At 48.2% G+C, this 17,960-nt stretch overlaps 1 protein-coding gene across 1 annotated transcript in view; it reads left to right on the top strand.

Moving 5' to 3' along the window:
- LOC145338805 (NACHT, LRR and PYD domains-containing protein 12-like) overlaps positions 1 to 17,544 on the top strand; it is a gene marked incomplete at its 3' end in the record, with an annotated part of 41,816 nt that extends 24,272 nt beyond the window's left edge. The window contains 2 exon segments of the mRNA XM_080183207.1: positions 12,362 to 12,529; positions 17,469 to 17,544. Coding sequence (XP_080039333.1) covers positions 12,362 to 12,529; positions 17,469 to 17,544 — 244 coding nt within the window.
- Positions 17,545 to 17,960: the final 416 nt, after the last annotated feature.

The following is a 17,960-nucleotide window of genomic DNA, read 5'->3' as shown; positions in this document are numbered from 1 at the left end:
GCAGTTCAGAGGAGGTTCATTAGATTGATTCCACAGGTGAGGGGCTTGTCGTATGAAGAGAGATTGAACAGTTTAGGCTCAGACCCTCTGGGATTTAGAAGAATGAGGGGAGATCAGATTGAAATATAGAAGCTGATAAAAGGTATGGATAAAGTAACTTCCACTGGTGGGACATTCTAGGATGAGAAATCCTCATCTTAGGATAAGGAGCAGCAAATTTAAAACAGAGTTGAGGAGAAACTACTTCACCCAAAGGGTTCTGAATCTGTGGAATTCACTACCCCAAAGTGCGGTGGGTAAACTTACAAAGGATTTAGACAGATTTTTAATCGGTAATGGGTTGAAGGGTTATGGGGACATGGCAGGAAAATGGGGATGAGGAGCATATCAGCCATGATCGAATGGCGGAGCAGGCCCGATGGGCTGAATGGCCTAATTCTGTTCCTGTATCTTATGTACTGGTGAATTAATGAGCTGAAGGCTCAGCTCAGCTGTCAATGGTAATAATCACAGTACGGAATAGTCAGAATTATATCCCTATTAATAACGGGCAGTGTTTTTAATAACACAAATAATGATACTACAAGGACCATAGCTATCAATATTCGTGTTAGAAACACTGTCCACTGTTAATAGACACATAACCAGCTTGGCAGTAAAATTAAAGACCATGAAATAAAACAGACAATGGCAGCATGGATATGAAGTTATCTGTGAGACAGACAGGAGTGGGTGAACTGTAGTCTTTCAGTTAGAGGAAGCTTACAGTGGCTTTTCCCAGCAATCAGTACAGTGTTACTGTGGCTAATTGTCTTTACATATATTAACAAATTAGACTTGGGTGTATCTAAAAATGAGATGTGAACCTGGTGAAGCTCCAGCTCACGGCCACTTGCAGCCCAGAGAGAGGAAGCAGCATATGATAGACCGAGCTCTGGATCAGATCAGAGATCTGCAGGCTTGCCATATCCACTCATAAATAGTGTTAGACATGGAACAAATGTTGGACATGCCGCTAACATTAGGTGACACGGTGGCACAGTGGTCAGCACTGCTGCCTCAGTGCCAGGGACCATAGTTCAATTCCAACTTTGGGTGACTGTACGTGTGGAGTTTGCACATTCTCGTTGTGTCTGTGTGGGTTTCCTCTGGCTGCTCTGATTTCCATCCACAGTCCAAAGATATGCAGGTTCGGTTGATTGGCTGTGCTAAGTTGTCCCAAGCACTCTGAGGATGTATAGGTTAGGGGGATCAGTGGGCCATATATGAGGAGTTTTAGAGACAGGACCTGGGTAAGATAATCTTTCAAAAAGTTGGTGCAGACTCGATGGGCCCAATGGCCTCCTGCATTCTGGGAATTCTATGATTCCAGAAACAAGCCACAAGAATCCCATCGTTACTGATGAGGGAACCCAGACCATCAGTACAAACAACGAGGCTGAAACATTAGCAGCCACCTTCAGCCAGAAGTGCTGAGTAGAATGATTAATCTCAGCCTCCTCCTGAGGTCCCCAGCATTACAGATATCAGTTTGATTCACTGTATGTGAGGTAAAGAAATGACTGAAGGCACTGTGTACTGTAAAATCTGTCAGCCTGGCAGTACCCCAGCAATGGTACTGAAGAATTGTGTTCCATAACTAACCATTCCCCGAGCCAAGCTGTTCCAGTACAGCTACAACACTGGATCTACCGGACAATGGGGAAAAAAGCAGGACAAATCCAATCTGGTGAATTACTACTCCATCAGTCTGCTCTTGATCATCAGAAAATGTGGAATCCTTCCAGTGCCTCATGATCATCACTGCAGGAGTTCCTCAGGGTGATGTCCGAAGCCCAACCACCTTCAATTGCTTTATCAATGTCCATCCTTCCATTATAAGGTCAGAGAGAGGATGCTCACTAATGATTGTACAATGTTCAGTACTGATCACAATTCCTCAGATACTGAAGCAGTCCATGTCCATAAACAGCAAGACCTGAACAAAACAGAAAATGCTGGAAAATCCCAGCATCCTGACAGCTTCTGTGGAGAGAGAACAGCGAACCCTTCGAATCTGGATGACTTTTCATCGGAGCTCGGGGGCTGAAGAACATTCAGGATTAATCTGATAAATAACAAGTTTGGCTTCAGTATGTTGTGTGCCAGGAGAGGACCATCTCAAACAGAAGACAATCTAACCACATTCCCTTTACATTGAATGGCAGCACCATCACTGAATCCTCGACCATCAACATCCTGAGTGGTGGGGGTGCACAGGGACCATTGAACAGACACTGAACTGTAAACACTGTGACTCCAAGGGTAGATCACAGCCTGGGAATTCAGAGATGAGCAACTCACCTCCTGTCTCCCAAATGCTTGTTCTCCACCAACAAGGTACAAGTCAGCAGTGTGATGGAATCCGCTCGTCTTACTGGAATGAGTGCAGCTTTAGAAATATTCAAGATGCTCATCCGTGTCAGAGGAGCTGAATGGATCAGCAGGCCATCCACCAAATTAAACACTGACTCTCTCCATCACTGACACAGAGTGCCAGCAGTGTGTACCACATACAAGGTGGATTGTAGCAACTCACCAAATTTCCTGAGACAGCATGTTCCAAATGTGTACTAATTATCACCGAGATGGGCAAAGATATCAGAAGAATGGAACACCAACCAGCTTCAGATTCCTTTCCAAGCCACACACCATGCTGACTTGGAAAGTATTGCATTGCCATCACTACTGTGGCATCATAATCCTGGATGTCCTTTCTGAATGGCATTGTACCAGGTGGCTGCAGAATTTAGGAAGATGGCTCACCACCCCCTTCTCAAGGGCAATTGGAAATGGGCTACAAGTGTTGGCATTCCCTGTAACACCATCATCCCATGAAAAAATGAAGACCAGCTCTACCCACTGAAGGATTGAGTAATTGTGCCTGTGTGTAACCCAAACTCAGTTACAGAGGAGAAACACAACAGCTGCGACAGGGCAACTAGAGTGACCATTGAGCAGGCCGGAGGGTTTCTAAAGATAGATCTGGTGGAACCCTTCAATATACCCAGCGAGGGTCTCAATGTCCTGGTGTTGTGCTGTGCTCTCTACAACCTGGAGTTAGAGTGGAGAAGCTTTGAACAAAGTGTGATACAATACAATATTGACCAGATGCTTCATGATGAGGAACCCCATGGACCACAGGCCAGGGACATGGGATATGTGTCAGGGAGGATGGAGATTCAGTAATACAGATATGTTCTCCATGGACCTTAACTCACACAGCCATTCAGTGTAATAAATCTCCCACCATCTCCAGCACTGTTACTGTTTCTGTGAATGTTTTATAATTTCCCTGGAGCCGTCACTACATGAAACAAAGGCATTGGAATTGTATTGAGCTCATTCAGTGCTGTATTTCCCATCTCCCATTCCCAGTGAACTGTTAAAGACCCAGTAATATGGTGAAGGATTTATTTAGTGGTGTTCCATCTCTGAATTTACTGAAAATACAAACATAACAAAGTGACCGGTAACAACAAAGTATAACCCTGTGAAACCCAAGGAAGCAACCCCACCATGACAACCACCCCCATCCCTGCACTTTCCCCTGAGCTACAGGCAGGATCTTTACCTCTCTCCTCTGGGAATTTCGATGACAGTGGCCTTTGTCCTCAGATTTCCTGAGTCCTGGAAGGATCCAGCCGACTGTGAATCCTCTGCACAGATACTGGAGTTGTCCCTGTCATCATAGCTTCATGAGGTGTTTCTGTTACAGTCGGAGCAGAAGAGGACCCACTGCCCACACCAGGGACATCCTGAGAGGAGCTCCCAAATGCTGCAGGCAGCCGCTCCTCTATCCATTCAGGGCAAACTGGACCCTCCCTGTTCAGCTGGGAAGTCCTGACAGTGACTCCAGGCACATTTTCCCATCCCTCCCACAGCCCGTGTCCCACAGAGCTCCTGGAGGTGGTGAGAACATGCAGCTCATGTGTATTTCCTGTGGGTGATAGGCTGGATGTGACTCTCCATGAAGGTCACCAATCTCTCTGTGGAGGATGTTATTTGTGTTCATACCTGAGACATGGTAACACTGCTGGTCTGGATTGACTCCTCCATCCTTTGTGTCTGGATACACACAGCCTTTGGAAACTCCACCGGATGTTAAAATACCTTACACTGCAGCTCCAGTATCTGCTGCATTGTTAAAGACTCCAGTCACATTTCACCCTCCACAAGCTGGCTCTGCCCTCTCCCCTCAAGAGTGTGAGTGAACTCAGCTATTGCTGTCTCCATCAGCTGCTCGGGTTTGTGTGTGCTGTCCTGTGCTGCCAGATTGTAACCCCTTTGCTACTCGTGTGAGACAGTATCTGCTCTGGTGGATGTTATGGGGAATAATATGACAATCCATCCTCTGACGACCCCTCCTCATCTTCAGAGGTGCGCACCCGTCTCCCGCTCACCACAGCTGTTGATCTGTGAGAGAGTGAAGATTGTTAGAGGGTAATGCACATCCCAACATGTCCTGGAGACTGTTCCTAACCCAGAGCTCCATCTGACCAATGGTGAACACACAAGCACCAGGTTTTGGACTCAGCAGCAGAGCCTCTCCTGTGCCCATCACTCACTCACTCACTCTCTCTGGATCCACAACCCATCTCACCATCAGTGATTCCCCACCCAGCCTCCAGGTCTCCCAGCTCCAGCACTTCATCTTCCATTGGCATAAGGATGACACAATCCAGACACTGTCACTCTTGGCTCCTTCTCTGACTCTCTGTGCCCTCTTCTACAAGCACATAAATTTCCATTGTTACTCACCCATCAAAGACACACACAAGCCTATGGTGCTGCCAGACTGCCCATCATGGGCCCACCAGGATGGTCACTCAGTGTGGGCAGTACAGCAGTCATCTCTGACTGACCGGAACCCTTCACAGAGAGGCTGACATGTTCCTGAAGATTGATGCTGCTGTTTGGACATTGCCAGTGTCTGGGTGGAGATGTTCTTTCCACAATTTCTCTTCCATCCTTATTCACATATCAGCCTGTAAGTTTAACGCTCACCTTGTCAGAACATATCAGGTTATTGATCCTTTTGCCTCACTGCAGCCACGTGCTGCCTGCTCTGGCCCTCGGCAGTTTCTATCCAGACTTGCTTGGGTTGATGTGACAGGTCTCCTCCTCCAGTCCTGAGGGAACAGAACCTCCCTCCAAACCGATATAGCCTTGAGAATTTCCAGGGTAGTGTCAGTGAATTGGGTTTAATCTGCCTTCTGCCATTTCAGTCCTTTGTTCATTAACCAGGGCTCCCTCACTGCTCCCTTCAGAGCCTTTAAAAGTGCTGCTGGCTGCCTTTAGATCTGGTGCCAGCTTTGCCTGAATGGGATCTTCCCCTGCAGCCAGTGGTTAAGCTCTGGAATACACAGGGTTTTGGGGGAAGGTGAGGGAATGACACTTAGTGAATTGCTCATTCGGAGAGTCAGTACAGACACAATGGGCTGAGTGGCCTCCTTCTGCTCTGTAACAATTCTGTGACTCTGCCTGTGCTGCCTGAGTGGACGGATTCCCCTAACCTGTCAGATATTAATGTGTCCGTTCTGGTTCTGTGTGGAGTTGGTTAGTTCAGTTGGTTTGGTGTCTGGAGTGTGATGTGGAATGATGCTAATATTGAGGGTTTGGTCCTCGTACCGGCTGTGGGGGTTCATGGAGTCCCAACTCCTCCCATTGCCCCACGTTTATTAAGTTTTATCCCTGAAGCTCCATGTAACAAATTGTCTGTCTCTATTGGAGAGAAATATTAATATTTCATTGGGGACTGTGGCTACGAACACTGTCCACACGGCAACATCACCAACTCACAGCAGAAATATCGATACATTTCCAACCATTATCTTCACAGAATTGTTACGGTTCACAATGAGGCCATTTGATCCATCGTGTCTGTACTAGCTCACCAAATTAGCATTAGGAATGTGTGTCATTCTCCAGCCTTTTTCTCGTATCCTCGCTCATTGTTTATATTCAAATAATCATCTAATTCCTTTCTGACTGTTTCGATACAGCCTCCCTCCACCACACTTCCCGGCTGTAATTCCAGACCCGAACCACTGGCAGTGTGAAAAAGGTTTCTCTCTCATCATCTTCAACCCCACCACACACTCCATTCCTGAGCCACTGACCATCCCATGTCCCTCCCTGTGACTCAGGGTAAGGACATGGGAATCCTGAGCTCTTCCCTTTCACCATCATCCTTTTTATCATTTAATCACTCCGACACTTCCATTTTATTCTTTCCTTGTCACCCGCCCATCCCCAGCTCCCTCTCACTTCAAACAATTTAATTCACTGATACTTCCAAGTTCTAATTTTAACTAATTGAACTGAAACTAAATCTGTTTCTCTCTTCACAGATATTGCCTGACCTGATGAGAGTTTCCAACATATTTATTCATATTTCAGATTTACAGCATTAATATAATTTTGCCTTCTGTATGAACTGAAGTTGTGTTTCTTGAATGTCCCGCACTGTACATTATTATTGTTAATGATCTTATTCTTAAAAACACTGGGGATTTACCCTGATTCCTGTTATTTTTCTCTCTCTGATCTCCAGTCTCTGGGATAATGATCTCACTGATTCTTGTGCCGAGGACCTGGTCTCTGCTCTCAGTACAAACCGCTCACTGATAGATCTGAATCTGGATCACAATAAACTGGGAGATTCAGGAGTGAAACGGCTGTCTGTGGCTCTGAGGAATCCGGACTGTAAAATACAGACACTGGGGTAAGTAGCAGACTGTGTGAGATTGTGTTTATAATAACTGAATATTCAACAATATAATTTCACCACTGGTATTTGTATAAAAACACTGCCCATTACTATTGGTGTCAGTTATGAATAAGGAAAATTGCTTTTCCTCTGACTCCTGTTGCTTCTCTCTCTGATCCCTGAGCAATGGGATGTCAGTCCCACAGATCCTTATGTTGAGGGTGTGGGGGAATAATGTTATGGTTCACCCTCTGAGGTTCTCTCCTCCTCCTCAGATGTGTACAGCTCTCCCCGGACACAGCATCCATTGATTTGTGAAAGGGGGGAGAGTGAATAGATGACAGTAAATGGAGGACAGGACATGGTGGTGGAGTCTCACTGTTAGTAACAGATGACAGTACAGCAGCAAGAGGTGAACTTAGTTCCAATGATCAAGATACAGAATCAGTTTGGGTAGAGATAAGAATTAACAACGTTAAAAGATCACTTGTGGAAATCATTTATAGACCCCTAACAATATTGAGAATCTCTGACACAGTACACAGGAAAAATAATGGGGTCTTGTAAAAACAAACTGCAATAATCACGGGTGATTTTAATCTCCATATACAAAGAAGAATAAAGAACCACACAACACAGTAACAGGCCCTTCGGCCCACCAAGCCTGCGGTGACTCTTAATCCTTATGTAAACCCAGTATTTACTGCCCAATTTATATTCCTCTGTTTATCTCCTGTTCGTGTATCTATAAAGATGCATGTTGGACATTGGTAACATGCCTGCTTCCATCACCTCCATTGTCAGTGCATTCAAGGCACCCACCACCCTCTGTGTGAAAAGTTTTCCATAATTGTGTTCACCTCCATCAGGTCACCCCTCAGCCTCCTTTTTGTAATGAAAACAATCCATGTTTATCCAACCTCTCCTCAAAACTTAACCCCCCCTTGACCAGGCAACATTCTGGTGAACCTTCTTTACACCCTCTCCAAAGCATCCCCATCCTTCTGGTATTGTGGCAAACAGAACTGTAAACAATATTCACATGTGGCCAACTAAAGTTTCATACAACTGTAACATAACTTGTTAACTTTTATACTCGATGCCCCAGTCAATGCTGTCTGCCTTCTTCACCACCTCATCCACCTGTGTTACCATTTTAGGGATCTGTAGACTTGTACACACAGATCCCTCTGTAGGTCAATGTTCCTATGGGTTCTTCCATTTACTGTATAAATCACTCAGATTGTCAGAAGTTGAATAGAAGATTAGTTCACAGAATGTATTCAAGTAATTTCTTGGAGAAGTACGTTCCAGTGCCAATCACAAAACAAGCTGTTTTAGACATGATGATGTGTAAATGTGTGGCCTTTCCAACAAAAATAGATTCCTTTCATTTGAAAAAACAGCAGCAGAAGTGTTCCAACTGTTACTAATTCAAGGATTGTATTAGATTAAGTGAAGATGTGGCACTGGGATGGGCACTGCTGCCTCACAGCGTCAGGGACCCAGATTCATTCCAGTCTGTGGAGTTTTCACATTCTCCCTGTGTCTGTGTGGGTTCCACCGGCAGCTCCCACAGTCCAAAAAATGTGTAGGTTTGGTGGATTGGCCGTGATAAATTGCCTGTTAGTGTCCAAGATGTGCAGGTGGGGGGATTAGCAGCGTAAATATGCGGAGTTACAGGAAACCGGGCAACTGCAGGTCTATTAGTCTGACAGTGAGAGTATGGAAGATCCTATAATAATCTATAATAAAGGAAGTGATAACAGAACATTTCAAAATTTATGGCAGGATTATACAGGGCCAACATGGATTTATGAAAGGCTGGCACGGTGACACAGTGGTTAACATTATTGTATCACAGCCACAGGCCCGGGTTCAGTTCCAGCCTTGGGTGACTGTGTGGAGTTTCTCCATTCTCCCAGTGTCTGTGTGTGTTTCCTCTGGGTGCTCCAGTTTCCTCCCACACTCCAAAGATATGCATGGTAGATGGATTCACCATGATAAAATTGCCCTTACTGTCCCAAGATGTGTAGGTTAGGTGGATAAGCCCCAGTAAATTGTGATGTTGTGGGGAGCGGATCTTTGTAAAATACTCCATGCGAGTGTATCCTACACTCGGGATTCTACAGTGGGATGATTCACACATAAGAGGTTATTAAAGAAAATTGGAGCACATGGGATTGGGTGAAATATCCCAGCATGGATTGAGAGCTGGTTAGTGGACAGAAACAAGGAGTTGGAATAAATGGGTTATTTTTGGATTGACAGCCTCTAACTAGTGGAGTACGGCAGGGATCAGTGTTTGGGTCTCAGCTATTCAGAATCTATATCAATGATATGGATGTGGGGATCAAATATAATATTTCCAAATGTGAGATGAATAGAAAACCATGTGGAAATCTGAATTGTGAGGAGGATGCAGTGATGTTTGAAGGGGATGTGGAGAGGCTCAGGGAGTGGACAAATGTTTACCAGCTGGATGACAAGGTGGGAAAATATGAGGTTATCTAATTTTGTTAGAAAATAAAACTGACATTGAGACAACTCCAAAGATATACATGGTAGGTGGATTCACCATGATAAAGATAGTTGATATCCTTGTTCATGAGGAACTGAAAGTGAAGATGAGAGCAGCAAAGATAACAAATGGTATGTTAGACATTATTCTAAGAGGATTTGAGTTGAGGAAAAAGATGTCTTCCTGTAATTATCTGCAGCCTTGCTGAGACCAACCTGGAGAATTGTGGACAGTTTTGGTCTCCTGACCGAAGCAAATATGTACTTGGCATGTAAAGAAGGTTCACTAAAATAGGTCCAGGGACAGATGGGTTGTCCTCTGAGGAACAAAAACACTTTATTCTCAGTCCTTTAGAAGAATGATAGCTGAACTTATTCAAACCTACACTATTTTATAGCGTTCAATAGGCCAGATGCAGAAAGGATGTTTCCCCTTGCTGGAGGGTCTGAAACCTGGGACACAGTCTGAGAATAAGGGACAGTTATTTAGGCTGAGATGAGGGGTATTTGTTTCCCATTAGAATGCTGGTGAATCAAGGAATGCAGGGATAATGTTGGAAATGGTGTTGAAGCAGAGGATCAGCCATGGTCACATTGAATGATGGAGTGGATTTGAAGGACAGAATGGATGATTCCTGCTCCTGTTTCTTAACGTTCTTATTGCAATAGGAATGGAAGGTAAGAGTAAGAAGGTTTTGCTGCAGTTTTACACGTCCTTCATTAGAACACAACTGGGCTATTGTGTATAGTGTTGAGCTCTTTACCTAAAGGATAGAATTGTATTTGAACCAGTTCAGAGAAAGTTCACTTGGATGACTCCTGGGATGGAGAGATTTATTTTACGAGGAAAATTTGAGCAGATTGGAGCAAAATCTGTGAAAGTTCAGAAGATTAAAAGGTGATCGCATAGAGGGGATGAGATGGGATGGTTACTGAGAGGCTGTTTCCTCTTGTAAGAGAGACCACAACAAGGGGACAGATTTTCAAATGTAATTGTCTGTCCCTTAAGACTGAGAGGAGGAGAAATTTATTTTTTAGATGGTTGCTGGTCAGTGGAATTCTGTTCCCTGGAGACTAGTGGAGGCAGAGTCATTGAATATATTCAAGGCTGAGTTAGGAATGATTTTGGATTCAGAAGTGAATCAAGGGTTACAGAGGAGTGAGCGGGAAAATAATTGTGACTACAATTCGATCAGCCATGATGGAGTCTGCTCGAGGGGCTGAATGGCCTTCTGCTGCTCCTAGTTATTTTGTTCTTATCCCAATACGTCCTTCAGACTGCTCTCTGTGCCCAGTGATGGATACACAAGCTCTATGTTTTGTCCTCACCAGACACTCTCCTGTACCCATTCATTAGGCCACCCACTCAACCCATCTCACCAGCAGTAATGACCCACTCTGCCCCCAGGCCTTCCTGATCCAGCACTTCATCTTCCATTGGTGTAAGGGTGGCAAGATCTGGATGTCTCCACTCTTCTTTACTCATTCCCTGATGATGTTTGCTCTCTTTCCAAACACACAAATTGTTCATCAAACACATGCTCTAGCCCAGGATTGTCCAACGTGTGCACCAAGGGGTGAATGTGACCCTCGAAGCCCCTCAATGTGACCCCCGGAGCGAGTTTCCAGAATCTCAGTCACACAGTTCAGTTTGAATGGAAGAATCTGTATGGAGCTGCTCCAATCACAGGCCGTTTCTTTCCCATGTTTGCTGCTGATGGGTTTTTGAGCCAAACTGCAGCAAATGTGGGAGAGAAACAATTTGTGATTGATGAGGATTAAACTCTAATCATCATCTTTATTTATTCCTCATTATTGTGCTCAGCAAGTTGTTTCTTTTCATATCTCAGTTTAGTTTTTAATTGAAATTTCTGCTGTGCCAAACTTGATCATTCTGAAATTTACTCATTGGCCCCTTGAGTGAGAAAAACATTGCCATGTGTTTGCCCAGTGAATATGTTGGTGAACCCTGCTCTAGCCTATGCTGGTGCCAGCCTAACGGACATGTCTCTGACAGTCAATGCTGCTGCCTTTGCATTGCCGGTGTCTGGGTGGAGATGTTCTTTCTACAATTTCCCTCTCATCCTTATTCACATATCAGGCTGTGCTGCACTCACCGTGTCAGAACACATCAGGACATTGATCCTTTTCCACACTGTAACCACGTGTCTGAAACCTGCTCACCTCCCAGCAATCTCCATCCAGACTGGCTTGTAATGATGGGATAACCTCCTCCCATCCTGAGGGAACAGGACCTCCCTCCGAGCCTGAGCAGCCGGGAGGAGCTCCTCCCGGGGGGAATTAGTGATTGGGGGGTAACCCTTGCTCTGCTTTCTGACATTTCAGCCCCTCATTCAGTAAGCAGAGCTCCCTCACTGCTCCCTCCAGAGCTGCTGTGTTTGAAAGTCCTGCTGGCTGCCTTTGGAGATGGTGCCAGCATTGCCTGAACCGGGACTGCCCCCTGCCCAGGCTGCCTCAGTGGGCAGCTCCCCCTGCCTGCCAGCCGTTAATTGTCCGCCTCTGACAATATCACCTTCATAACTCTGCCTATCCTGCCCACACAGACACACCACCCATTTCCAATCCCCATGTTGGGAATTCACAGCTTCTGGGAAAATCACAGCCATTATCTTCACCCTCACCACAAACTGCATTCCCAAACGACTGACCATCCCATGTCCCTCCCGAGCCACTCCGAGTAAGGACATGGGGATCCTGTGATTATGGTCCTGTCCCATCATCACTTTTACCATTTAATCACTCCTGTAATTCCAGTTTGTCCTTTCTTTGTTTCATCCCCAGCCACCCACCGCTGTCCCTTCAAACCTGTCAATTCACTGCCAGTTCCCAGTTCCAATGGAAGCTCAAACTTTACCCCTGTTTCTCTCTTCACAAATATTTCCCTAACCTGCTGAACATTTCCAGTTTATTTATATTTCATTTTCAGCATTGAGTATTTCCTCATTCTACAGAAATGCAAGTTGTGTTTTTGGAATGTCTCCTACAATACATTATTATTGTTATTAACAGTATTATATAAAACACTGGGGAATGAGCCTGATTCCTGTTATTTCTCTCTCTGGTCTCCAGTCTGTATAAGAACGCTCTCACAGATTCTTGTGCTGAGGATCTTGTCTCCGCTCTCTGTACAAACCAGTCACTGAGGTTTCTGAACCTGGAATCAAACTCCTTCACAGATCAATCTGTCCCTGCTCTCCGCCACCTCATACTGACCTGCAGGAGTCTGGAATGGATAGAGTGAGTGTTTGTGTTAATGTTTAGTGTAACAATTAAAATATAAATGGATTTAAAATATAAATGGGCCTGAATCTTCCAAGCAGCAGCAATGGTAAGCAGATTGCCGGAATGTGTGAAAATTCCCCCAACCTGAAACTGCTGCATATTTCTCCCAGAATCTTCAGCGCAGTGACCCCGGGGAGCTCCGTCAGAGCAGAGTCGGGGAAGAGAGAGAACACACCCTATTTACAGCACAGTGACCCCGGGGACCTCCATCAGAGCAGAGTCGGGGAAGAGAGAGCACACACCCTATTTACAGCACAGTGACCCCGGGGAGCTCCGTCAGAGCAGAGTCGGGGAAGAGAGAGCACACACCCTATTTACAGCACAGTGACCCCGGGGAGCTCCGTCAGAGCAGAGTCGGGGAAGAGAGAGCACACACCCTATTTACAGCACAGTGACCCCGGGGAGCTCCATCAGAGCAGAGTCGGGGAAGAGAGAGCACACACCCTATTTACAGCACAGTGACCCCGGGGAACTCCATCAGAGCAGAGTCGGGGAAGAGAGAGCACACACCCTATTTACAGCACAGTGACCCCGGGGAACTCCATCAGAGCAGAGTCGGGGAAGAGAGAGCACACACCCTATTTACAGCACAGTGACCCCGGGGAGCTCCATCAGAGCAGAGTCGGGGAAGAGAGAGCACACACCCTATTTACAGCACAGTGACCCCGGGGAGCTCCATCAGAGCAGAGTCGGGGAAGAGAGAGCACACACCCTATTTACAGCACAGTGACCCCGGGGAGATCCATCAGAGCAGAGTCGGGGAAGAGAGAGCACACACCCTATTTACAGCACAGTGACCCCGGGGAGCTCCATCAGAGCAGAGTCGGGGAAGAGAGAGCACACACCCTATTTACAGCACAGTGACCCCGGGGAGATCCGTCAGAGCAGAGTCGGGGAAGAGAGAGCACACACCCTATTTACAGCACAGTGACCCCGGGGAGCTCCGTCAGAGCAGAGTCGGGGAAGAGAGAGCACACACCCTATTTACAGCACAGTGACCCCAGGGAGCTCCGTCAGAGCAGAGTCGGGGAAGAGAGAGCACACACCCTATTTACAGCACAGTGACCCCGGGGAGCTCCGTCAGAGCAGAGTCGGGGAAGAGAGAGCACACACCCTATTTACAGCACAGTGACCCCGGGGAGCTCCATCAGAGACGGGGAAGAGAGAGCACACACCCTATTTACAGCACAGTGACCCCGGGGAGCTCCGTCAGAGCAGAGTCGGGGAAGAGAGAGCACACACCCTATTTACAGCACAGTGACCCCGGGGAACTCCATCAGAGCAGAGTCGGGGAAGAGAGAGCACACACCCTATTTACAGCACAGTGACCCCGGGGAACTCCATCAGAGCAGAGTCGGGGAAGAGAGAGCACACACCCTATTTACAGCACAGTGACCCCGGGGAGCTCCATCAGAGCAGAGTCGGGGAAGAGAGAGCACACACCCTATTTACAGCACAGTGACCCCGGGGAGATCCGTCAGAGCAGAGTCGGGGAAGAGAGAGCACACACCCTATTTACAGCACAGTGACCCCGGGGAGCTCCATCAGAGCAGAGTCGGGGAAGAGAGAGCACACACCCTATTTACAGCACAGTGACCCCGGGGAGCTCCGTCAGAGCAGAGTCGGGGAAGAGAGAGCACACACCCTATTTACAGCACAGTGACCCCGGGGAGCTCCGTCAGAGCAGAGTCGGGGAAGAGAGAGCACACACCCTATTTACAGCACAGTGACCCCGGGGAGCTCCGTCAGAGCAGAGTCGGGGAAGAGCGAGCACACACCCTATTTACAGCACAGTGACCCCGGGGAGCTCCGTCAGAGCAGAGTCGGGGAAGAGAGAGCACACACCCTATTTACAGCACAGTGACCCCGGGGAGCACCATCAGAGCAGAGTCGGGGAAGAGAGAGCACACACCCTATTTATAGCACAGTGACCCCGGGGAACTCCGTCAGAGCAGAGTCGGGGAAGAGAGAGCACACACCCTATTTACAGCACAGTGACCCCAGGGAGCTCCGTCAGAGCAGAGTCGGGGAAGAGAGAGCACACACCCTATTTACAGCACAGTGACCCCGGGGAGATCCGTCAGAGCAGAGTCGGGGAAGAGAGAGCACACACCCTATTTACAGCACAGTGACCCCGGGGAGCACCATCAGAGCAGAGTCGGGGAAGAGAGAGCACACACCCTATTTACAGCACAGTGACCCCGGGGAGCTCCATCAGAGCAGAGTCGGGGAAGAGAGAGCACACACCCTATTTACAGCACAGTGACCCTGGGGAGCTCCATCAGAGTCGGGGAAGAGAGAGCACACACCCTATTTACAGCACAGTGACCCCAGGGAGCTCCGTCAGAGCAGAGTCGGGGAAGAGAGAGCACACACCCTATTTACAGCACAGTGACCCCGGGGAGCTCCATCAGAGTCGGGGAAGAGAGAGCACACACCCTATTTACAGCACAGTGACCCCGGGGGAGCTCCGTCAGAGCAGAGTCGGGGAAGAGAGAGCACACACCCTATTTACAGCACAGTGACCCCGGGGAGCTCCATCAGAGCAGAGTCGGGGAAGAGAGAGCACACACCCTATTTACAGCACAGTGACCCCGGGGAGCTCCGTCAGAGCAGAGTCGGGGAAGAGAGAGCACACACCCTATTTACAGCACAGTGACCCCGGGGAGCTCCATCAGAGTCGGGGAAGAGAGAGCACACACCCTATTTACAGCACAGTGACCCCGGGGAGCTCCGTCAGAGCAGAGTCGGGGAAGAGAGAGCACACACCCTATTTACAGCACAGTGACCCCGGGGAGCTCCATCAGAGCAGAGTCGGGGAAGAGAGAGCACACACCCTATTTACAGCACAGTGACCCCGGGGAGCTCCATCAGAGTCGGGGAAGAGAGAGCACACACCCTATTTACAGCACAGTGACCCCGGGGAGATCCATCAGAGCAGAGTCGGGGAAGAGAGAGCACACACCCTATTTACAGCACAGTGACCCCGGGGAGCTCCGTCAGAGCAGAGTCGGGGAAGAGAGAGCACACACCCTATTTACAGCACAGTGACCCCGGGGGAGATCCATCAGAGCAGAGTCGGGGAAGAGAGAGCACACACCCTATTTACAGCACAGTGACCCCGGGGAGCTCCGTCAGAGCAGAGTCGGGGAAGAGAGAGCACACACCCTATTTACAGCACAGTGACCCCGGGGAGCTCCATCAGAGCAGAGTCGGGGAAGAGAGAGCACACACCCTATTTACAGCACAGTGACCCCGGGGAGCTCCGTCAGAGCAGAGTCGGGGAAGAGAGAGCACACACCCTATTTACAGCACAGTGACCCCGGGGAGCTCCGTCAGAGTCGGGGAAGAGAGAGCACACACCCTATTTACAGCACAGTGACCCCGGGGAGCTCCATCAGAGCAGGGTCGGGGAAGAGAGAGCACACACCCTATTTACAGCACAGTGACCCTGGGGAGATCCATCAGAGCAGAGTCGGGGAAGAGAGAGCACACACCCTATTTACAGCACAGTGACCCCGGGGAGCTCCGTCAGAGCAGAGTCGGGGAAGAGAGAGCACACACCCTATTTACAGCACAGTGACCCCGGGGAGCTCCATCAGAGCAGAGTCGGGGAAGAGAGAGCACACACCCTATTTACAGCACAGTGACCCCGGGGAGCTCCGTCAGAGCAGAGTCGGGGAAGAGAGAGCACACACCCTATTTACAGCACAGTGACCCCGGGAGCTCCATCAGAGCAGAGTCGGGGAAGAGAGAGCACACACACTATTTACAGCACAGTGACCCCGGGGAACTCCGTCAGAGTCGGGGAAGAGAGAGCACACACCCTATTTACAGCACAGTGACCCCGGGGAACTCCGTCAGAGCAGAGTCGGGGAAGAGAGAGCACACACCCTATTTACAGCACAGTGACCCCCGGGAGCTCCGTGTTAGTTGATTGGGGGAGTGAATGGGTTGGTGTGTCGCTGGATGAATGGTTAGTCAGGGAGCTGGGGAGAGGTTGGAGGATTAGTTCTGGGTGTCGGGGGAGTGGATGAGTTGTATTGTGTTGGGTTGGAGGGTTAATCGGGAGTTTGGATGGTGGCTGGGAGTTGGTCATGTTGTTGGGGTCTAAACAGATGTGGTTGTGTGGTGGGGGTTGGGATTGGTTAATAGCTTTGAAGAGGGTAGTGGGGTGGGGTTGGTTCTGGGGTAATGAGTTTAAATCAGAGGTTTAGTCAAGAATGTATTGAAGAGGCAGCTGGATAGAGCACTTGGGGTGAACGGGATCAAAGGTTATGGGGAGAAAGCAGGATGAGGCTATTGAGTTGGACGATCAGACATGATGGTGATGGATGGTGGAGCAGGTTCGAAGGGCCAAATGGCCTCCTCCTGCTCCGATCTTCTATGTTTCTATGTCAGGTGAGGAGAGGTTGGCTCAGGATGAGGCCAAGTTGGGAGGGTTAGTCCGATTAGTTTGAGGGCTCATGGGAGGTGGCCAGGCTGGAGGGGAGGTAGGGATGAGTGGGTCTAGTCAGATTGTGGGAGGTGTAGTATGGGGGATCAGTGGGAAGTGATTGGGGGACTCAGTTGTGCTATTCAGGTATTAGCCCAGGTGGTGAGCTGTCTAACATTACCTGAGTAACTATCCAGGTCAATTTTGTGGATCTGTCCCAAGTCTCTGACTCTAACTGCAGCAGGGGACTTCCCCAATAGTAGTTACTACCTCTGGGACAATTCCCAGGTAGATCAGTGTGTCAGGACATCCACAGGGTCCCGATGCTCATCTTCAGTTGTGTGTCTGGGTCTCTGGTGATCCAGAAACCAGAAGATTTGTCCCATTAACTCCAGTCTCCTGTTATTTACCCTGTTGTTCAATCTGTTTATTTCCTGTTTCATCTTTAATCTGTTTCAGGCTGGAGGGAAATCAGTTCAGTCCAAATGGAAAGAGACAGCTGGAGTCACTGTGGGAATCCAGATCGGGACTGAGAGTGAGAGTGTGAACATTTCAATCTCTGAACATTGCTGCTCCACCGGTTACAGTGAAATCCTGAATTGTGAAGATCTTCGACAGCTCCTTCCAAACCCTTCATTCCTGCCCCTCTCCCTCCCTATTCCATCAGCCCCTCCAGCCTGGCAGTGATTTCCCTGCTTACCTGGTTTCCCAGCTGGAAAACTGTTGTAGTTTTAGTCTCCACATTGAAGGAAAGATTGCTGCAAACCATTGTTTAAGCAGCAATGTGTTGTCAGTGTTCTCAGCAACAGAGTCTTCACCCTCCTTTCAAAATGGAGCAGCAGAGATCATTCTCCAGAGAGAGGGAACAGTGTGTGTGATTCTGACAGTCCCCAGCAGAGGACAGATTGGTCAATCTTGTCAGAGTTTCCTCTCTGTCTCTGTGAATGAATT

Source organism: Carcharhinus amblyrhynchos, unplaced genomic scaffold (assembly GCF_965287045.1).
Source record: "Carcharhinus amblyrhynchos unplaced genomic scaffold, sCarAmb.v2.hapA chromosome_182, whole genome shotgun sequence".
Classification (NCBI taxonomy): Eukaryota; Metazoa; Chordata; class Chondrichthyes; order Carcharhiniformes; family Carcharhinidae; genus Carcharhinus; species Carcharhinus amblyrhynchos.
This window is presented reverse-complemented; position numbering and strand designations above follow the sequence as displayed.